At 39.8% G+C, this 23,183-nt stretch overlaps 1 protein-coding gene across 1 annotated transcript; it reads left to right on the forward strand.

Annotated features, from left to right (window-relative positions):
- Window positions 1-732: 732 nt before the first annotated feature.
- TNFSF4 (TNF superfamily member 4) lies at window positions 733-22,597 on the forward strand. Its single transcript, XM_019425096.2, has 3 exons — window positions 733-1,231; window positions 17,431-17,479; window positions 19,506-22,597. Exons 1-3 carry the CDS (start codon window positions 743-745, stop codon window positions 19,853-19,855), a joined length of 888 nt encoding a protein of 295 aa, XP_019280641.1. The 5' UTR covers window positions 733-742; the 3' UTR covers window positions 19,856-22,597.
- The last annotated feature ends 586 nt before the right edge of the window (window positions 22,598-23,183 follow it).

The raw sequence follows: 23,183 nt of genomic DNA on the forward strand, positions 1-23,183 counted from the left end.
TTTATCATTTATCTCAGCACTAAAGGGTAAGTAGTGCCCGTCTATTGGTAGGATACTCTTACTTTCCAAATTCTGAGTCCCACCCCTAACCTCAAAGGAAGGAACAATCCTCAAAGCCTATTTGAATCAATTAATTTCTTCGTTCATGCAAAAATTATGTAGGGGGAAAATGAAAAGTGGAAGGAAGAGGAAAACGTCAGGATACTCTTCTGCCTCTTTTCTGTTATACTTAAAATTAATCATATAAGCTTTTTCTAACTTTGCCTCAAGGGATCCAGTGACAAAAAGACTGTAAGGCTGTCTAGCGCAGTGTCTGACAATAGTGGATGCTTGATATATACTAGTTTATTTATTATAATATAACGTACTAAAATCAGAGGATCTCCCTCCTTTATTGCTACATGATCCACCAGCCTATTTTCTTCTTTTCTCTCTTTCACTTAAAGAATGGTCTGTGTGTGATTTTTAAAAAATATATGTATACATAATATATATAATATATATAATTATTTAAAAATATCATATATATATATTTGTACGATGGTTCAATGCTTAGTTACCCAATAAAGTGCAGATGAGAAATTACGTCCAACATTTTCCTTAAATCTCTTCTACAATTTAAGACATCTCAGGGAAGGGATAGAGGAACTCCTCCATCAACGGATCATGATTTTTATCTCTGTCAAGTGACCCACAATTTGGTTACTGGTGCAATGAGAAATTAAGAAATTAGCACACTTTTATGACTGTCATTTCGCAGTCACTCAAATCAGAACTGGAATGCCACAAAAACAACTCCCTGTTAGCCCAGAGAAAAAAAAGAAAGAAAGTAAAGGGGAAATTCAGATTAGTCACAAAGAAGTTCCCCCGCCTGCCTGCAGAAGCTGCAGTGTTAAAACTGAGAGAGTGTGCTCTGTTCTTTCAATTGCCTCTTATCTCTGGTCCCAGGACCTCTGTGTATTTTCTGATTGATAAGCTTTGTTTTCCCTTCCCCTCCTTCTTTGTGAGGAAGAGGTCAGTCCTCCATCAGGCTCCCCTTTGTTACAGTTTTCATCTTCCCTGCATCCCGATTGTGAAGATGGAAGGGGTCCAACCCCTGGATGAGAATGTGGGAAACGCACCAGGGCGAAGATTCCAGAGCAACAAGCTATTGCTGGTGGCGGCTGTAATTCAGGGGCTGGGGCTGCTCCTGTGTTTCACCTACATCTGCCTGCACTTCTATGCTTCCCAGGTAAGACGCTCCACTGGGCCCTTTGTTTCCTCCAGCTTGTGATGATGGTAGCTCCAGCAGCTACAGTCATTTGGAAATAGTCTGATGTCAAAATTCCTGATTGCCCCCCGACCTGCCCCTCAGTGATTGTAAAGTGTGGTCAAACACCCTCCTGTCTTTCTTTTCCTTCCTTCTTTTCAGTAGTGGCAGTGGTGGGGCTCAGTGGAGGTAGGGCATGGGCACTGCTTCTGGATTCTTCTTTTCCTCGCAGTGCAAGAATCCTGACATTCCTTTATGAGCTGTCGCTTTGAAGCATGGAGCCACTGCTATACTTGCTTTACCCATTCTGCTAGTAAGCATCTGATCAGGGGATTAATATAAAAAGGAAACAAGAAAGGGACCAGTTCCACCTTTCCACTGCATTCATAAACCCCATAGGTGATTTGCTTTTTGAAGAATGCTGAAGGTACCAACATTAAGTTCCTTTAAATAGCTAACCTGTGTTTTTTAAGGGCGGAGATGTGCATGTTCACATGCATATGCATACATGGCCAAATGATGACCCCACCAACTTAATCAGAGATTGTATTTCAGCTATTCTCTGCCAGTCACAACCTACAGACATCACTTTGTCTTCTTCCCACTTTGTCCAATGCATTGTGTAGTGGGTGATCATCTTTCTAAGTATTTCCCCCACTTAATGCAGATATTCTTTCCCTTTTTCCTTCTCTTTGTTCTGATCCATTTTACATTATTTTTTACATTTACTTGTTTATAACTACAAACATTATTAGGTCTTTAAGGATGCTCTTGACTACAAGAGATTCCACTGAAAAGGAAATAAATGTATAATCTTCCCATGGTTCCTTGTTGGGGCCAGTCTGATCATTCTTGTTTCCTTGGCAGGCTGCTTTGGGTTGGAAAAGCCTCTCCCTGGGAAAGGTGAGACAGTAGGAGCTTTCATTTCTGATGGCCATGTCAGAGACTGGGTACTTTAAATTAGACCAGGAGAAGATAAGCAGAGTCCTAGCCAATGCCTGGGCTTGTCTTTGTCTACCGGAAGTAGGGGTTTTTGGTGTATAGAGGCCGGCGGGAGTGCGGTTGTGATCACTGTACCGCAGAGAGGGCTCATGTTCCTAAATTCCAGAAGCGTAGCTGGTGTCATGTCAGGTCTGCAGACCAGCGAGCACAAGGTGCCAGTCCTCTCTTCATCCTGCCACACATTTCCTTCTCTGTGCAGAGCCCCTTGCGTGAAATTAGAGTAGGCGATTAGAGGGGAGGGCTGGGGGAGGAGCAACGTGTCCATGGCAGGATGCCTAAGACATAGACCGGAATTAGGCTTTTCTGAGAAGAAAACAAAGAGAATGACCAAAAATAGAACAGCTGAGTGCATTCACCAGGTCTAGGAGCCCTGAGAGTGCTTTTCAAACAACCACAGTGTTACATATTTCCTTACACCGTGGGATGATAAAAAGACAAGACAGATGGCCCCAGTCAAGGCTCAACAATTGCACCAGGGCTCTGAGCAGGAAAGAGAAAAAGGTGAAACAGCTCTATAGCCAGCTGGTGGCAGGGCCGCCCTGGACTGTCAATACCTAGGAGATGCTGAGAAGGAGAGGGGTCCTTTCTGGCAAATCGCCCAGTGACTAGGTGAACAGAGCTTGGAAGGAAACATAAGCACGAGTTTCTAGGATGCTCGAATTCACAGTGAGCCCATCGCTAGGAGAGAATTAGCTTTCTGTGGTCCTGGCACAGAAATGGAAGCAAAGACCCAGGAGTTATGTTAGAGCTGTTTTCTCAAGAAATGTGCTCTCATATACTCAGGATACAAAATTTTTTCTGGCACAGATATTTGAAATTCTTCACTTGACATTACCTTTAATTTTTTTTCTTATTTCTTAGCTAGACTGTCTTAGCTAACATAATTTCTTGTACTGTTGTAGGACCAAGGGCAGCATAATGGGTCCTTACATTTAATCTCATTTAGTCTATTAGGGGGAAGGATAGCATAGATGGGTCATGTGTATTCTCCCTGGAATTTGATCAAATGGTTGTGGCGGCAGTGTGTGTGTGAGTGTGCATGTAAGAAAGAGAGAGAGAGAGGAGAGAAGGGTATAGAGTAGCTGTTGAAAAAGGGACATAGACTGGTAGCCTTCCTAAACTCATTGATAAGACTGTTTGGAATTTTGGTTGAAATAGGGTTGAAGGATGGGGTTAGTGGTGATGTAAATCAAACCCCTACTTTTATAAAACATGGTATTTCAGGGGTGTCTGGGTGGCTCAGTCAGTTGAGTGTCTGACTCTTGATTTAGGCTCAGGTCGTGATCCCAGGGTCATGGGGTCAAGCCCTGTATTGGGCTCCATGCTGAGCGTGAAGCCTGCTTAGGATTCTCTCTCTCTCTCTCTCTCTCTCTCTCTCTCTCTCTCCTCCTCTCCCCCACTCACACACACTCTTTCACTAAAATAAAATAAAAAACAAAAAAACCACATGATATGCCAGTGATGTGTTTAAAGGGTGAAATTGAGCTGAAATGCTGATCATTTTTCCAGTTAAACTGCATCTATTTTATTGCAGGAAAACATATTTGGAACATAATCATGATTTTTCTTCATTTCCTAGATTTAACTTTTAGCTTTATAAAATAACTGCCTACATGTAGAGGTCTGTAAAAAAAATACAGATATAGCTATTAAACTTCATTTGACAGTGGGCTTTCTCTTCAATCAAGTTTATTTAATAACCTTTTGTTTTCTCACCACTCTGTTGAGTTTTATTTACTTACGTGAAAAGCAGAAGTTTGAGTTTTTGAGATGCGAGAAAGAAAGATAGATCTTACCCACTCCTTCTGTAACTTCCCTCTTTGGGCCTTGATTTACTCATTTTAACACAAGGCAGTTGGATCACATGAACAGAAAGATCTCTTACGGCTCGATATCCTGTGAGTATGTAGTTCATATATATATTTGTAGAATGGGTATGAGGATTTGAGAAATACAAAATATAAGTAAACAGGTTTTTGTGTCTAAGCTTATGGATTTATGCTTCTTAAGAAGGGACTGGGGGAAATCAAATTTGCACATATATTTGTAACTTGTACTTATTCACATATCATACACATATCAGATAACTTAATATGGGTTAGCTAAATGCCTTATTTAGAAAGGGGAAAGAAGTGGATGCCTTAGAAGAATATTCATGACACAAGTTATAAAATTGAGTGCTTCTGTCACTAAAGCCAATAGACATTTTTAGATATTTATTGGGACTACCATTTAAAATATCAGGCTCCCAATTGTATCTGTAGTTTCATCTGGAAACAATGGCAGAAAAAAGTTGACCCTTGAAGCATGGAGTTTGTGTAAATTATATCCATGTGTCTCAGGGCTTTTGAAGCCAGGGCTCTTATGAGATTTATACCACCTTCACTATAGTACTCTATATAGGTGAGGGCTTTTAGTGATAATTTTGTTTTGAGATAGAAGAAGAGAGAGAGAGAGAAAGAAAGAGAGAGAGAGAGAGAGAGCGCACATGCAAAATTGCATGTGTGAGCAGGGAAGGGGCAGAGAAAGAGGGAGATAGATCATCTTAAGCAGGCTCCACACTTAGCGGAGACTGACACCGAGCTCAATCTTGACCTGAGCTGAAATCAAGAGTCCGACACTTAACTGACTGAGCCACCCAGGTGCCCTTTTTTAGTGATGATTCTTCAGTAACCCCCCCCCCCCCAGTGAAAGTTTTACATTCCTTCCACTTTTACTGGTGGGAAGAACAAAAGTGGAGATGCTTGGAAAGTGAATTGACCTCTTCTGTACCAACAATGCCCAGGATTAGAATTCACAGTTTATTGATGAAATGTCAGGCTATAACTTGGACGTTTATTTGTATCATTTAGGAAGAAAAAGAGGTGTTTTTGCCTGAAAAATCTTGTCTCAGATTAGCTCAATTTAAATGCGTCCCCATGCAACCTAACAAGTTTTTAGAAATTCTTTTTTTTAATAACATGCAAATAAGTGATTTCTGATACAACTGAGTTTGCATTTCATAAACAATTCTGTGAGAATTGAAAAGAAACATCTGAAGGATTGAACTGATTTGTCATTAAATATTTCTCAGGTTTTTAGGGGAGGTACTGATAAAAACATACAGAATCTTTGGATTTTTGAGCAGGCATTAGACATAGCCTATCTAGAGATAAAACCCCATAAACTCAGAGACGGTAGAAGCTCAGGGATCAGGTAATGCTTCAGCTGATATTAGAAGAAAGAGGGGAAATTCTTTAAACAGACAAGAGAGACGGTGTTGGGTAGGGGCAGAAGGCTCCTTGTTCAGAATGGTTGAAGTGTTCATAGGGAAAAGTGGCAGATGAGGCTGAAAACTTAGGCGGGGGCAGATCACAAAGGGTCTTGTCACTCTTGCCAAGGGGCACATTTATTTATTAAAAGAAAATACAGGAAACATTACTAAAATTGTTGCTTCTCCAAATTTCGCTTCTCTACTGTGTGGCCTACTTATTGGCAAATACAGAAAGTGAATCAAATCTCATATGGCACTAGGGGGCACCACAGTAAAACTAACCATTCTCAGATTTATTTATTTATTTTTAAAGAGCCTATTTCTCAGGAAGCTAAGTGCTGATCCATGTGTAAGAGGATGAACAGTACCGGGGGCCTAATATTGTTGACTATTTACACAGTGATGATAGTTTCTCAGTGAAAAACTTAGATATATGTTCTACACAGTGATGATATTTCCTAAATGAAAATTTTAGCTACATGTTCTCACCCACATGTTCAAAATAGGACAGAGTAATTTGGAGAGATCATGTTGGAAAATGTCACATACATATACAGATACAGAAACAAACATATTCACACATGCATGGGAGATCTGGAAAGCTTGGTATAGACCCAAGAGTATAATCTCCTGATTCCTTTTCTCTGATGTCAGCCCCTAACTACCAGCACCAAGTAAACCCAGCCTTGCCCAGGGCTGACCATCCTGCCCTTCCAATTCTATTTCTTTTAGTAGCAATTACTTCTGTGCCCTTCACTATTACAGAAACTGCAGCTTTCCACTCTTCAGGGATTCTTCATTCATAGAAAATGAACATTAATCTTCTGGAGACATCTAGGTTAGAGAAGCCATGTGCAATATTGTTTTCTTTTTTTTAATTTTTTTAATGTTTATTTATTATTGAGAGACAGAATGTGAGCAGGCGAGGGGCAGAGGGAGAGGGAGAGGGAGAGGGAGAGGGAGAGGGAGAGGGAGAGGGAGAGGGAGAGGGAGAGGGAGACACAGAATCCGAAGCAGGCTCCAGGCTCTGAGCTGTCAGCACTGAGCCTGACGCGGGGCTCGAACCCACGAACCGTGAGATCATGACCTGAGCCAAAGTCGGATGCTCAATCGACTGAGCCACCCAGGCGCCCCTGCAATATTGTTTTTATGTTATGTTTGGTGAGTGAAAATAAACAACTGAACTGCAAAGTAGAAAGGTTATTTCCCAGTCCCAGGTGAAATAGATGGTCCTGACACCCTATAGCTTGTGTGTTTTGTTTGTAACCATCCATACTTTTGATGTCCGTATCTTTCCAGATGAAGGAATCAAAACACTTCCTTACATGAAATTACAAAACATCGCAAACTTTTGGAGGAGCTGTTGGTATACAGGAGAGAGTGTGCTGGACCAGAAACTAGATGACTGGTTCAGTCCAGCCTTTTAACTTCATGACCCTGGGTAAATTCTGTAAAATTCCCAGAGCATCAGTTTAATCATTTCCAAAATCAGAATTTGGTTGTTGTGAGGAGCAAATGTTGTGTTGCAGAGCTTTGTAAATGCTAAGATTATTATTATTATTATTATTATTATTATTCATGAACATGCTTCCATAAGGCTAGGGCCACTAAAATGTTTACTTTGTGGCATGTATACACATGTATGCACACCCCGTGACCTCAGAAAGCGTATCATAGTTAAGGTTAACCTTAGCTTCATGAGCACTGACTTTGCTACTGTAATTTTTAGGGATAAAAACAAGTCCCAAAACCCTTGTAATAATGCTAGCATTTCTGAACATAGATTTCTAAGTGAGAGCCCACGACTGGGTGGGAGAAAAGAAGAGCAAAGGGGAGAAATTTATGAAGGCATAACAGTGTTATCAGGTTAGCATCCGAAAGTGGTTCAGAGATCTAAAATGACACACTTAGAACATGCCTATTCCATCTCCCCCCCAGTTTGGTATATTTTATCCAATTCTTCAATGACTTGGTTGCCAAATAGAGTCGAAAATTACGTCTAGAAAAAGCATGCCATCTTTTTCATGATACCGGAAACATTGGGGATAGGGCTAGCATAATCAAATTTGCTTTCCACAGACCTTTCATTCTAAGATGTAGCTTAGGTGGCTTGTTAATTGTATAAATTTGTCTAGCTTTGGTAACATGTAAATGCTATTTAAGAACATACTCTGACCAATAGAAAAATGGACAGTAGACTCAACTTTAATTCTCCCAACACTAATGTAGTGAGCATTATATATGATAGTAATGCTTCCTTCATTCCCTAAATGCAAACTGTATATGTGGGGAAGTGAGAGTCCAGTGAGTTTAAATGGTGTACCCTCAGGGCTGGGCTTTCCTGTAGGTATAGCTATGGCAGAGCCAGAGAAATCATCAAAGGTCTGGATGAAGATGAGAGTGTCATAAAAAATTGAAAGCAAGCAGCAAAAACAGTCATTAAGGGCAAATATAAAAACCTGATGGGTTATAAAATAAGTTGTAAAACACATACTGTACAGTTAAGTATATATAAAATATATTTATATATTTTATATTTATATATTTTATAAATTTATAAATGTATGTTTTGTATATAAAATAAATTTTGAAATACTCATGTGTTGGGTGCTTAGTGTTTTTAGCTTCAAACTCCCCAAAAGTTCCTAACCTGGCCCTGTATACGGTACAATGAAGACTGGGAACGCCAAGATCTTTTTGGAGGGATAACTGAGGGCTGTCACTCCTACTGTTATTTCCAATAACAGCCCCTTGTTTTTGCAGATCTTTTCTGTACTTTTGTCCTCACTAATTCACTACTACCTTGAAGGCAGTTACACACATATTTGTGTCCAGTTTTTCAATGAGAAAATGTGAGGCTTGAGAGACTTGCTTAGGTTTACATAGAAAAGTCAGGGTTAGAAATTAAGACGAGGTCTAAATTCTAGTCCTGTCTCTTTCCATTACACTTGGCTAAGACTCCATGACTCTTGGCTTTACAAATTTTGTCTGGCTGTTTTAAAATTTGTTTCCTTTTCTGGCATTCGTAGTTTTTGAGGAGAAATTGAGGGAAAGATTTATGACCTACTATGGAGGAGGAAGATTCTTTTCTAAAAGAGAGTTAAATCTATTTATGCCAACGTAGGTAACACGATCAATGAAGCTTTAACAGTTGCATAATACCTTATGGTTGTTTTTATAAGATGGAATATTGCATGTCTGGTATATTCATAGATGAGAAAGGGGACCTCAATTTGGGTACTAGCTCATCTTTTCTTTTCTGAGCCCGATTTTCTCTCTTTTATTATTATTATTATTATTATTATTATTTTAAATTATAAGGAGATTAGACTACATAATCTCCCTAGGCCTTTGTAATTCCGTCAGACTCTGATTCAAAGATTTACTTTAATGTGAAAGTGTGATTTGCCACTACTTGTAAATACCTATTCAATAATGTGTTAGTTTTTTAGAGCTGCCATGATAAATTACCATAAACTAGGTGTCTTAAAACAGCAAACATGTATTTTCTCACAGTGCTGGATGGTAGAAGTTCAAAGTCAAAGTCTTTCCAGGGCCATAGAGAAGTCTTTCCTCTGAAGGCCCTAGAGAAGAGTCCTTCCCTGCCTCTTTCTGGCTTCTGGTGACTCCCGGGAGTCCTTGATCTTCCTTGGCTTGTAGTTGCATTACCCCAAGCTCTGTCACCGTCTTCACCTCACCATCTCCATGTGTGTACCACTGTGTCCTCTCCTTTTGCTTTAAGGACACCAGTCATATTGGATTTAGGGCCCACCCTAATCTAGTTGGTCCCATGCTAACTTAACTAATTACATCTGCAAAGGCCCTATTTCCAAAGGAAGTCACAAACTGAGCTTCCAGATGGACATGAAAGGTGGGGGGGGGGGGGGATGTGTGTGACACTATTCAAACCCCTACAAACCTCTTATTCATTTACTTGTTTAACAATATCTATGGTTATTATTTTCCTGTCAGACACTGAGGAAACAGTGGTGAGTGAGATATGGTCTTCTTTGCCCTCCCAGAGTTTCCAACACAGTGGGGAAACAATATGGTTAAAGAAGCAATAACAGTGTGTGAGACGTACTGGATAACCACATAGGGTACAGTGAGAAACTTCAGTAAGAAGCTTCACAGAAAGCTATCTACCTATGTCAGTACCTGGTTTCTTGACTGGGAGTATAAAGTGAGCACACTCCTCTTTTGCATTAGATGCTTTACTTCTCTTCCATTCCTTAAAAGAAAGGCTTTAGTTTTTTTTAAAAAAACTTTTCAAGTTTTGTTGACATAAAATGTTACATTAGTTTCAGGTGTACAACAGAGTGATTCAACCTCTCTACACATTTGCTGTGTTCACCACCTATCTCCATATATTCCTGTACTTTTTACTCCCATGACTTATTCATTCCATAACTGGAAGCCCCTGTCTTCTATTCCCCTTAACCCATTTTTCTGAACCCCCTACATCCATCAATTTGTTCTCTGTATTTATAGATCTGATTCTGCTTTTATTTATTTATTCATTTTGTTTTTTAGATTCCATATATGAGTGAAAACATACAATATTTGCCTTTCTCTGTGTGATTTATTTCACTTAGCATTGTACCCTCTAGGTCCATCCATATTGTTGTAAATGGCAAGATCTTACCCTTTTTATGGCTGTATAATATTCCACTATCTATATCTGTATCTATATCTATATCTATATCTATATCTATATCTCTACCTACCTACCTATCTTTATACCTATTAGGAAAGGCTTTAGTTTAAGATGTCATTGTCACCACCATGATCATCCCATGAGGATTTTTATCAGTTACCAATCCCAGCTTTCAGCAGAATACAGGTTGAGGATTATTTAGGCTCATGCAAATGAGGCTAAGAGCTTCACTGCACAAAGAACACTAGAGATATCTTTGATTGTTCACTAACCATCAGAAGGAGTCACTTGAGAAGGAGACCTACTGCTTTTATTAAGGAAGAGGGATTTATTGTGTTGAAAAGATCTGTTCAAAGGTCTTCTTATCACCCAATCTCCCAGGGTTTCTCTTGAATGTTGTGATTTGCTGAATCTCTGACATGGAAGAGTTCATGGGCATTGTTTATTCCACAGTGTGAATAAGCACTTCTTACTGCTTCTTCCATCAGTTTAACTGAGGTTGGACATCAAGATGAGGAAATTAGAAACTGAGAAAGAGAAGGGACTTATAGATGGCTTCAAACCAGACCCAGGTGTTCCTATTCCCAGACGAATGCCTTGTCCGGTTCTACTAAGTTGCCCTCCCAAGGCAACAATCCCTCCTTTTTGTATAGCAAGTGAAATGGGGAATGAGTGACTTCAAATAGAAATATATTGCTTGTGATAATTTTGCTACTCCCTTTGTACTCAAGGAAGAATGAGGCAATTTAAAAAAACCTTGAGCAGTGTATAATGTTGGCTACAGCCAGTGTCAGCTCTATGTGATTATGTGATTATGTAGCCACTAGCTAAGGTCTGGGCATAGTCTAAGGGGCTAAGTTCCACCTTAGCTCAGCAAACATTATTTACTGAATGCCATTATGTTTGATGCATTGTAAGACTCATAATCATACAGTGGGTACATTGTTAACAGAACCTTCCAGTTGCTTAGAGACTAAGCTTCTACAAGGATATTATGGTGGAGACTTAATCATTGGGGTGAAGAAGGGTGTTCTTAGAAACGTTTTGGTAGACTCCTCTGCCAATGTACTTTAAGGACTTCCCCAGTTAATCTGGAAAGGGAAACCCAGATACAAGAATACCCTTCCCTTGGGGATATAATTGGTTGTCTTAGGTCAGTCATATAATTTTGAAGGTATGTTCATGTCACCTGGATGCTTATGCTTCATTTGGTTGTTTACCTGAACACCTGGATTTCTCTTAGGAATCTGTTAATTGCTAAGCACTGAGGACAATGGAACCACAGTTCTTGTTCTCTGAGCTACGAGAGGTTCAGTAAATGGCTCTTTGAGAGATCTCCATTACTAAGTAAGTTTGGCAGGAAGAGTGGAAGTGGTTAGAGAAAGCAGGCTACATTAGGATTTCACATGGGTTGTATAGTTGGGAAGAGAATAAATAGTAGGAGAAAAATTACAGCAAAAAGGTGCCAGCAGTCACGGTGAAAGGTGGGGAGGAGCAAGAGAAAGTGTTTGGACGACAATTAAAATGGCTCTTCTTTATGTTCATTAAATCCCCCACAAAAGACTCTTTATTAGAAGAGGTTTTCAAGGCCACACCTCTTCATCTCTACGAAATGTACCTTTGGGGATATGGTTTTATGAATACAGAAGCCTCCCTGGCCAAAGTACCAGTTTTTGCCCATTCTTCTCATTCCTTTCTGAGTGGGCTCGTGAACTTCCCCGATCAGAGGCGGGCCCTTCCCTTTGCAAGGAGGCTGTTTCCACCGAGTGCACACACACATGCAGCAGGATGAGAGTCTACCTCCCCAGCCTACTGTAATGAGTTAAGTATGGAAAATTCCATCTTTCTTTTCAGAGGCTCCTTGAGACATACACCAACAGCTTGTGAGGTTGTGCTTTCATGATCTCTCAGTTCTTCTCTACTGACATGCAGCCCAAGGTGGATGAGGCTCACATTCAGTGCGAGATGGCATGGTCAACTGGGGAGTCCCCCTTAGAGATCGCTTTCCCCACCATCCAACACTGATTTACATCCCAGCGCACTCCCACGTAGGATCCTGACACTGTAGCCTGACATCAAGTGAGGAAGGGCAAGGCCCACATAGTAAGTGTGGAGCCCACTTCCTGCTTTCATATTTGATGACTATCATTCCCTCCTGCCACAGATGCCCCTCTCCAGGACAAACGCCAAATGAGTATAAAGGTGGCAGCCTCCTGCCACATCCCAGTGAGTCAGAATTAGAAACTCACACTCTCCCAAGATGAGCCCTTGAATGAAGCATCACATTTTTGGGAACTCGGTACAGACTGCTAGGTAAACTCTAGTCATCAGACATGTCCCAACCATGTTCTTGGACAGTTCAGTGCTCAAGATGCTAAGAGAGGCCAGGAATGGACCTAATTCTGGCTCTTGTTTGCAGCACCTGCTTGCCACCTACTTTGTACTTGTTCACGGGCCTGCTGCTCCATGCCAGGACAACTGAACCTAATCAGAGCCTCACTAGAAATTTTGCCAACCTGTACAATACAGACGACCTTGTAGAGTTGTCTGAAGAGCTTTGTTTCTGGAGAACTTCTGGATATTTTGAGATATATATGAATATTTTGACAACTGTGTAAAACCTAATATTTATTCCTCATTAGTATTATGATGAAAATAATTCAAATTAATCTTTGACCCTCTGACAAATGTTTTCATAGGTTTTGTGTTTTTCGTTTGTTTGTTTGTTTGTTTTTTACTCTTAAGATAATATAGGATAAAGTGAAAAGTTATTATCAGGGACTGGAGTTCAACCAAATTCAAGTTAATACCTGTTTATTTGTGAGCAAGTTCTTAAGAGCATTGATTCTCATTTTCCTATCTGCAAAACATGGGTTGTTATTATTCATAGTTAATAGGATTATTTTGAGCAGCAAATGAGGTAATGATTCTGAGAAAGAACAACCTAATGCAGGGCATGTTGTAAGTTCTTAGTGAATTTTTATTTTTTTTTCTTGAATACCAAGAATGGTCTCATTTCTAGACCTTTCTTCCATAGAATGTCTTTTGCTTATCTGGTCCCTTTCTCTCTTTCAAGGCCTCTGTCCTATTTTTTTCTCCTTGAGCTGCCAAAGCCTGCAGTGATTTTTTTGTTCTCTGGAACTTTTTCGCATACACTGTCTATTGATGATTCCCAAAGGTTTTATGTAGAGGGACGGTTTTATTTCCTCAGCTGGCATATGTTTGTCAAAAATAAGAATTGTGTATTCTATTCCTTTGTGTTCCCAGAGTTGAATGAATGCCTGCCACACAGCAGATACTCAGTAATTGTTGATGCTGTTTCAAACCACCAAATAATATGACAATCATATTATTCAATCAACTACCAAATAATTCAGTAGAACAAACATTTCTTGTTCGCATCAAGGAAACGATTTCCTTTATACTTATGCTTCTGAGACCACTTCATTCCAACATCAGGACTATACTTTTTCTGATGTGCTTGACCTACATGAGTTTGGATTTCACCTTTGAGAATGATGTGGGTTCTTCAGACTTTCCAGATTGAAGAAGCTTTGTTCTATAGCTTGTTCTTACATGGAAGCTCTCTGAGACCTTTGATATTTTCCCTTTTCTTTTAGTATCTGGAAAGGATCTGAGGATTTTGCTTTTCATCATGGTAAAAAAGACCATGTTTGTTTGTATGTGGGTAAAATAAATATCTTCTGATTGTTTTCTGGTAATTCTTTCTCATTAGGCCCAGATGCTTTTGTACTGTTTCTTTGGGCTACGAGAGCCAAAGAGCTAATATTTCAGGGACTTTGATAGTCTTTATTCACTATTTTAATAATTCCTTCATTTCATACTCATATATAAGGCTTGAGTAGTGTTGTGCTGAATAAATTAAGAACATGACATGGATCTTGTCTTCCATGTGCATCCGAAAATAACAGCTGACATTTGTCGACTGCTACAATATTCCAGGCCATGTGGTGAAAATTCACAAACATTGTATTATTTAATCTTCTTTCACTCTAAGATATAGATTTTATTATTTCCATTTTATAGGTGAAAAAACTGAAATTCAGCAAGTTAGTACCAATTTCCCAAGGTCATACAGCTAAATAGTCTTGTAGAGCAGATGAGACGTATGGTGGTAGAGTGGAAGTCAATAGAGAGTTTTTGTTTTATTTTGTTTTTTACCTTAGGATCCACTCTTCATGTTGTACATTTTATAGGTTTTAACAAATGAATAATGGCACGTGCCCACCATTACAGTGTCATACAGAATAGTCTTACTACTCTGAAACTTCTGTACTTACCTACTCATCTCCCCCTGCTCCCTAACACCTGGCAACCACTGATCTTTAACTGTCTCTGTGGTTTTGTCTTTTTCAGAATGTTCTGTATTCAGAATCATACAGTATGTGGCCTTCTCAGATTGGCTTCTTTCACTTAGTAATATGCATTTAAGGTTCCTCCATGTCTTTTCATGGCTTCATAGCTCATTTCTTTTCAGCACTAAGAGTCCAATGTCTGGATATATCACAGTGTATTTATACATTAACTTACTGAAGAACATCTTAGCTGCTTCCAAGTTTTGACAATAATGAACAAAGCTGCTATAAACATTCATGTGAACAGAGTGACTTTAAACACTCACTGTGCGAGGGCAGAAGCCAAAAATCATTTCCTGATTTAGGCCTTGAAGGTGGTGATATTTTGATGGATGGACACAGATGGAGGGACATTTTTGGCAGAGAGAACAAAGGAGGCAAATATATTTCAAATGCTCGCCAGCCTGATTGCTGGGTGCTTTCACATGTTATCTTACTTAAACTTCACAGTCATCTGGAACATTCCAATAGCAATTATTATGCCATAGTTTCACACAGATGAAGACTAATGCTCAGAAATAGTATATAATATCTCCAAATACACAGAGCTAGATAAGTCACAATTTGAACTGAATCTGACTCCCAAGTCTGTGCTCTCTGTCTCATCCTACCAGGCTCTATTCAAGGGCAAAAAGATTGGAGAAAATGGTTGGCTAGAGCGTATGACATGGAAAGGATATGTGTGGCAATAAAGCTTGACAAGGAGGTTGGAGCCAGGCTATGGAGGGTCTGTTGGGAGGGTGGTTCAGGGCAGTGGGGTAGTGAGTGTGAAGAATCAAATATGGAGGACGAAGGGAAAAGTGGAAGCGCACAGAAGAAGAGGAAAGAAGGAGAATCTTATTTTATTTTACAACATTTCCTAGACTTAATAGTATTGATGCCAGTAAGAAAACTTCTGAGAATATATAAATGTCTAATACTGGTCAATCTTCAGGAGAAGAAACAGGAAACCTGAGCCTGGAGTTCTGTTAGATCTACCCTAGAGAGGAAGTCACGTTGGCTTTCCTTGGTCTCAGAGAATGTCCTCTTGGTTATAACCACCCCTACTTCGTAAGGGTACTTCAAAACATTCAGAACTTCCTTTGATTTGCAGGGAGCGTTTGGAGAATCAGTCAAATAATTAAGTCATGAGGGCTTTTAGATCTCAGAGCTTGATGTAAACTTGGACGAAGAGCCTTCATGTTTTTCTCTTTTATTAAAATTGACTTAGCACTGCAACTTTTAAAATCCAAATCATGGACAGTTAATGCTGGAAGAAATGCCTGTGATCTTCTGGTAATTTTTAAAGATGAAAAAACTGACTTCTAGGAAAGTTATGAAACTTGCCTGGGATGACACTGTACCTGCCCCGCTGACATTAAAACCAAGGTTGCTGCATGCTGAAATGGGGCCATTCATGCTGGGACCAACCAGCTAGAGAGCATTGGGAGCACTTATTTACCCAGGGGATTATGGTGATAATGTAATATGCCCTTTGAGAGGCCCTCTTCCAGAACATTGCCTTAAGCATGAAGGATACTAATTTAGCTGTCACAAACAGTTCATGGAGGGGACAGACTCTCAAATCATCCTAAATCAACAGCTCTCTCCATGTGCTTACCACTGGCAGCTCTCAGAAAGGCTCTCCCTTCTTCCTACGCTGCCTGTTGGTTTCAGCTTGGTAAGGCTTGTGATGAGAAGGCTTAGAAGGGAAGTAGGGGATTCCTCGTGTGTGGGCAGTCCCCAGTGGAATCCGCTTGACTGCAGCCACTGGTGTGCCAGGAGAGTGGGAAGCAGGGATTCCACACCCCAGGGTATGAAAACAAATCCCTCACCATGCCTTTGAGCAAAATGTCTTGCCAAAAATAATCTGTGAGAAGAGATGTTGTTCCAGGCAGGAGCAATAGGTGGTGCTTTTTGTTTTTCTTTTTAATTTCCTTTTTTAGTAGGTAATACAAGCATATGGTACAAAATTTTAAAAATATAAAAAAAGTAGACCATGAAAAGTAAGTGTCCCCCCATTCCTGACCTCAGGCTTCCAATTCCATTTTCCAGAGGCAATATTTATGATCCGTTTTCTGAGAATTCCTTCAGATATATTTAATGCCCATACAAGCATTATTAATATTTTTTAACATGAATGGTAATATATTTTATACATGATTCTGCCCCCTTTTTTTCACTTCATATATTTTGGAGATTGCTCCATATTGAACTGCTTTGTTCTTTTAACCATCATATTACTATAGACATTTCATTTATTCAGGCTTCCTTTCTTCATTATTTTACCTCTCTTGCTGTTGAGTACTCGCTTGGTTCAAGTTAGGTTTTTCAAGCCATTAAACAAAAGAGAAAGAGCCAATGTTAGAAATATATGCACTCAAATCTACTGAATTCTGAAGGATTAGACCAGTTTCTATGGCCTGTATGATCTGAAGACAGAATAGTCTTACTCCTGTGTTGCAGTGAAAGAAGAAGTAGCCAGGAAGCTTCCAGAATTCACTCCCAGTGCATCCTGGGAGTTTGTGGCCATGGTGGAATGACTGGTCACAGCCTTCTGCATGAGGGGATCTCTATGACTCAATGGATTTCTCAAGATGACTATTAAATGCTCTGTTATCCAAAATGGGAAAGGGGGGCTCAGAGAGACAAAACAATATACTAGAGATGGGTTTGGCAGAGGTGAGGACAGATCTTAGATGCTTGCATGACAGAATACTCCTGGCTCATCTTAGGAAATGTTATAGAAAAGCAAGGGAGCAGGTACAAGTCTGGGTCTAATCTTCATAGAAAAAATGGTCTCTCATCAAGTCATTCCTTCTATAGCTCCTGCATTTCTGCTTCATAGGATATGACTTGTCAATTTCATTTGTTCACCTTTTTTCCTAAAAATATATCCTTTTTCCTCCATCAGGTGCCACCTCAGTATCCTCCAATTCAAAGTATCAAAGTACAATTTACCAGTAAGTATTGTCCAATTGATTCATGTTTTTCTTTAAAAAAAAATGTTTATCCATTCATTCTGAGAGAGAGAGTGAGCAGGGGAGGGACACAGAGAGAAGGAGACAGAGAATCTCAAACAGGTTCCACACTGCCAGCATGGAGCCCTATGTGGGGCTCAATCTTACAAACTTTGAGATCATGACCTGAGCTGAAATCAAGAGTTGGATGCTTAACCGACTGAGCCACCCAGGTGCCCCTGATTCACGCTTTTAAATGAATCTTCTTTCTAGTCTCTTAATTTCTTCCCCCAAACAGGATCTCTTCCTATTCTTTGGGAAGTATGAAATCCTGCAATTGTTAGAGCCTGCATGCTGTTTTCATTAGGGACAAAGAAAATGTATAAAGAATAAAAGGGAGTAATTAGTTACCAAATATATGCTTGTCACTATTAATCACTTTATATGTCTCTCAGGAAAACTCTGAATAGGAATTATTCTCATTTTTCGTAGGTAAGAAAACTAAAGGATGACTTTCTGACACATCATTTCCCACTAAGTTGATTATAGGACAATATTCTGTCTTAATGAGAGTTGGGAGGTCCCAAATATGAAGGCAAGGTGATCCACTATTAGGAGAGCATTATTTGGATCCATGATTAGTATTAGGACAATCACCAGTAGTTTCTATATGGATATTCATTTGTTTCATTCATTCCCTTCATTTGCCTGAAGGGAAGTATATCTTGCCCTCCAAAAGTGGTCTTCATTTTCAATTTCAACTATGCCACCTGGGCCTGATGCAAATCAAGAATTAACTGAATTGTGCCCAAGAGTAGGGACTATTCTTTCCTATGACTAAGGGACATGGACCAGAGTGGGTAATCTGAGATGTGGTTGCTTGGCCATTCACAATGATATTGTGGCTGAGGTAGAAATAAAAGAAATTTAGTCTTTTTGCCTTACACTTGGAATGGCCCTACACAAAGCTACCAAAGCTATCAATCTGTGTCCTCCCCCATCCTTTATCTTCTCTCTCCTGTGGTAGTAACTTTCCCCAAAGCACTTTCCAGGAAAAACTAGCAATAAAAAGGTAAAATGGAGAAGCAGGTCTGTGTTCTTGAACTCTTCCACCTACATTGTATCGAGCAGAACTGAGCCCACAGACATTCTGGGCCTGGCAGCATTATCGAACTTAAGTGACTGCTAGCAAAGAAGCTCTTAGCCTCATTTGCATGAGCCTAAATAATCCTCAACCTGTATTCTGCTGAAAGCTGGGATTGGTAACTGATAAAAATCATCATGGGATGATCATGGTAGTGACAATGACAGGCTTAATGACAGGCTCCAGACTCTGAGCTGTCAGCACAGAGCCCGACGCGGGGCTCGAACTCACGGACCGTGAGATCATGACCTGAGCCGAAGCCGGCCGCTTAACTGACTGAGCCACCCAGGCGCCCCTAGCTAGCCATTTAGAGAAACAAAAAAGCAAATAAAACTAGATTACAGTAAATGCTGTTGATAAGTCCAGTGCCCAGGGCATGTGGCAAACTTGCACTTCACAGTCAGGTGGAGAGAGGATAGGGCAGCATTAAGAGCAATTGCTTTGTGTGAACGGGGTGTGCAGGCCCTGGGCAGGGGCACTCCTGCTACCCTTTGCCCTTGTCTATTCATTGAAAAAGGAAGGAAGCACTGAAGTGGCAACACCTCCTGGTTTTGAAAAATCAGAGAAACTTCGAAGTGCCATTTCCTGCCACTGGTCTGTTGCGACCACTGCCAATTGCTCTAACCTGTTAGTTTTTGCATCCAGCTCCATTCTGAAATCCTCTTGGCCACTAGTATTAGCTTTGCCTCTTCTTCCATTCCCCAGGTAAAGCAGACTCCAACCCTCACGTGGAAACACAATGCTCTCCTTCTTTTATTCTTTTCAAAAATCTTTCCCGATCATGTTCTCTTCATATGTTTTTAGAGGTACTGGAAGATTGTTGCCCAATGCTGTGCTAAGAAATCATTCTTTTTTTTTTTTTTCTTCTTGCCCTCCCCTCCTTAGAGTGTGGGAATGGGACAGGTTGCATCATCACATCGCCAAACAAGGATGAAACCATGAAGGTGCAAGACAACTCAATCATCATCAACTGTGATGGGTTTTATCTCATCTCCCTGAAGGGCTACTTCTCTGAGGAGCTCAGCCTCAGCCTTTATTACCGGAAGGGTCGGAAACCTCTCTTCTCCCTGAGCAATGTCAAATCTGTCGACTCCATTGGAGTGGCCCATCTGGCTTTTAAGGACAAAGTCTACTTTAACGTGACCACTCACAATACCGCCTACAAAGACATCCAGGTGAATGGTGGGGAATTGATTGTCATTCTTCAAACTCCTGGTGGATTCTGTGCCTACTGAGGACCTGAGGGCTGCACCTAAGCCTGGCACCAGCAAGAACACTGAACTGGGGTTGGACAGGACTCTGATTCTTCTGTGGGAGTGGAGAAGTCGTCCTAGCTTAGCCCCCATATATGGCCACACGGGATGTGACCTGAAGCAGATCCCCTAACTCAGGGATATTTAAAACTTATTTTACATACGAATTAACTTTATTTATCTTCACATCTTCTAAATCACCTATCCCTCATCCCTGATGGTTGCCTCAAGCTTACTAGTTACCTCTACAAAAATGAGAAAATAGGTGCCCCTTCCTTAAGGCACATTATTTCTATTGATCAGGAAATTGTCATAATAAACTTTCTTTATTGAAAAAGACACTTGACTACCCTTTGCTGGAAATTTGACATCTGGCTTTATCAAAATGAAGAGGACAAAGGAAGGGGACATGAATCTGTCAAAGGTGGTATCTCTCCAAGATGAAATTAGTTGCTATTTGCATAGTACCTAAATACTTCTCTCATTTGGTGGAGTTCAAAAGGAAAATCATCTTGAGAACAGCTGCCAGGACTTGAAGACAGCCAGCTAAAGAATACTCTGTGCTCTGGGCTTTTTTTTTTTTTTTTCTTTGCCACTTTGCTTTTCCAGCCTCCAATGTAATTAATAGAGATTTCCCTTCAAAGATGCTATGAAAAATGTAATCAGAAATTTCAGGAAAACTGTAAGAGATTTTTCCAAACTCGGGAGAGCAAGATAATTTATTGTGAGGGTTATCTTTATCGCATAGGAGAGCAGTGAAACTGGACATCTCAGGGTAAAAGTCAGTAAGAATTTAAATAGTCTGGGAAGGAAAAGACATAAGCAGGAGGCAAAGCAACCCATGTGCATTCTCCTGCTTATGCTGAATATACAATCAGCTCCATTTCTTGTACATGTATACCACATTGTTAGTTTAAAAAATGAAGCAATTCTTTTCTTAAACACAAATTTATGTTGAGACACTGAGAAGCTATTATATGAAAAATACTGACGAGACACTGAGAAGCTATTATATGAAAAATACTGACATCTGTCTACAAACACCATCATATCATATATGATCTCACATTGATAATTGAGACTAGAATGACCAATAATCAGCCAATACCAATAGGGGAAAAGATCCACTTATTTTTAATTTAAACATCCCTCTTGATGCATCAGGCTTATGGCACTGTGGACAAACTTCCAGATGATTTGTAAGAACTCAAATTTTTGATAAAATTTTTAAATGGCAGCAAATGTTTTTCTCCCATTTTAAATAGAGTGTATAACATAACATAGAATCTTTCTGGATGGTTCTGTGTCATCACAGTGATTGTACAGTGATATCTTCAGGATCCCCAGAAAGGTGGAAGACAGTGTGCCCCTACACTAAATGGCCTCAATTACGTTTTGACTTTTTCCTATCTATTTAACACAGTTTTCCATGTGTTTTATCTATGTCCACCTATGTTCCTGCACCCTCTACTTTAATCTGTTATGGAGAGAAGCTAAACAAAGATGCATCATAAAAAGAAGCTAAATAAGAGAAATTGTGCATAAGAGTAACCAAGCTCTGAGTGGCTGCCAAGGCACTCACATACTCATGATCATGATCATGACCATGAGCATAATCATAGGTAAACAGTGGAGGGTCTGCTGTGGACCAGGCATTGGGCTAAATGCTTTACATGAATTGTTCTGAGCAAGATACTCTATGACATTTGTCTTAACTACTCAGAGAATTTAAATCTGTGTGTGTCGGTGTGTGTAGGGTGTGTGTGTGTGTGTGTGTGTGTGTGTGCGTGCGTGTATGTGTATTTCTTTGTTATTGACTATGGTCTGCAAAGTTGAAGTTACTCAATGGGTGATATCTAATAAGTAAATGTTTATGACTTAGATAATATTTAAGAATATATATATTTACTTTTTAAAGTTTGAAATGTCTAACTATATTTCTCCTGGACATGCACATTCCAGGCCTAAGCATAATTGTTCTGTGGGTTATCTGTCTTTGGTGTCATGGTCCTTCCTCACAGATGCCCACTCCCTTTGGGTACATGTGGCTTGCTCTTCCCATGCTGGCCTCCTTTGGCCATGCAGGGATTTTATTTTGCCATGCGCCAGCTTCACCCCCTCTCCCACTTCTACCCATCAAAATATGTTTGTCCTCTTTAAGTCATTCCTTCAGAAAGATAATTAACCCTTCTTCGGAGACAACAAAGTTTTGTGGAAAGAGAGCTGAATGAAAAGTCAGGAGATTGAAAACCTAATTTGATTCAGTCAGTAACTAGCTATGTGACCTTAAGCAAGTAACTTCCCATTTTTGGATCCTGTTTTCCTCTCCTGTTAAATGATCATTTTAGAATCTTATAGTGCTAACTGTGAATGTACATACTAAATGTCTACATACTGGTTGCTGTGAGTCAAGATGTATAGCCTTGGATTTTTTTTTCTTAGGCAAACTAACATCTTCACTCAGCCTTCTTGAGGATTCTTCCAAAAAGCAGCTGCAATCATTACTTAGTAACTTTCTGTTTAGGGGATGGCTTAAGGGATTCCAATCTTGATCCAAAATCATAATTCGTTCTTAAGCATACTGGGCAGGTCCCCTATTTTAAGACATAATTTTGTAGTTAGTGCTTTTCTGGCTCTCAGGAAGTATTAATATTGATATTAATAATATAGCTAATAATAATATTGATATTTACATGGAAACAAATAAAAGATTTCAGAATTCACTACTGGCTAAAGTGCTGCAGTTTTTGTTTATCCTTCTCTTCCTTTCTTTGTTATGATCAGCTAATTCCTTGATGAGGGAAGGATGGGGCACGTGTTCCAGTTTCCTAACTGCTTCCAATTTCAGCCATCGGAACTATGTCCGGGGATACAACTATCCAAATTCCATCTTTGCTTTTGAAAAGATATTCACTAGAAGTCCTTAGGGCTCCTCTTCTTGTTCATGAGACTGATTCAAATACAATTCTACTATGTACTGTTCTTCTTTCTCTCAGGAATTCTTGCCTCATTTCTAAACCTGGGATGATCTCTTTGAGTATTATGTCCCTTCTCTTTAGTAGTAATTACATCTTAAACCTTATTACTCTCCTTATCTGTAAAATGGGGATATTAATACATACCTTCTGGAGTTTTGTGACCCTGAGAGTACCCAACATATTGTCTGAAACATGGTTGGTCTCAATACCTAATAACTATTAATTTACAAAAGTCACTTTAAGTGCCAAAGGAATAAAAGAATTATGGGGGTTTAGTATGAGAGATCACTGAAGCATAATGGAAGAGCCTTGTAGGATTCAGACTGGAGAAG

Source organism: Panthera pardus, unplaced genomic scaffold, assembly GCF_024362965.1.
Source record: "Panthera pardus isolate Hobbes unplaced genomic scaffold, ASM2436296v1 HiC_scaffold_21, whole genome shotgun sequence".
Lineage (NCBI taxonomy): Eukaryota > Metazoa > Chordata > Mammalia > Carnivora > Felidae > Panthera > Panthera pardus.

Coding starts and splice junctions, on each gene's coding strand:
- TNFSF4 (XM_019425096.2), top strand. CDS start 743: ATGACTGTCATTTCGCAGTCACTCAAATCAGAACTGGAATGCCACAAA. Junction 1,232..17,430: donor TGCACTTCTATGCTTCCCAG/GTAAGACGCTCC, acceptor TTCCTCCATCAG/GTGCCACCTCAGTATCCTCC. Junction 17,480..19,505: donor TATCAAAGTACAATTTACCA/GTAAGTATTGTC, acceptor TCCCCTCCTTAG/AGTGTGGGAATGGGACAGGT.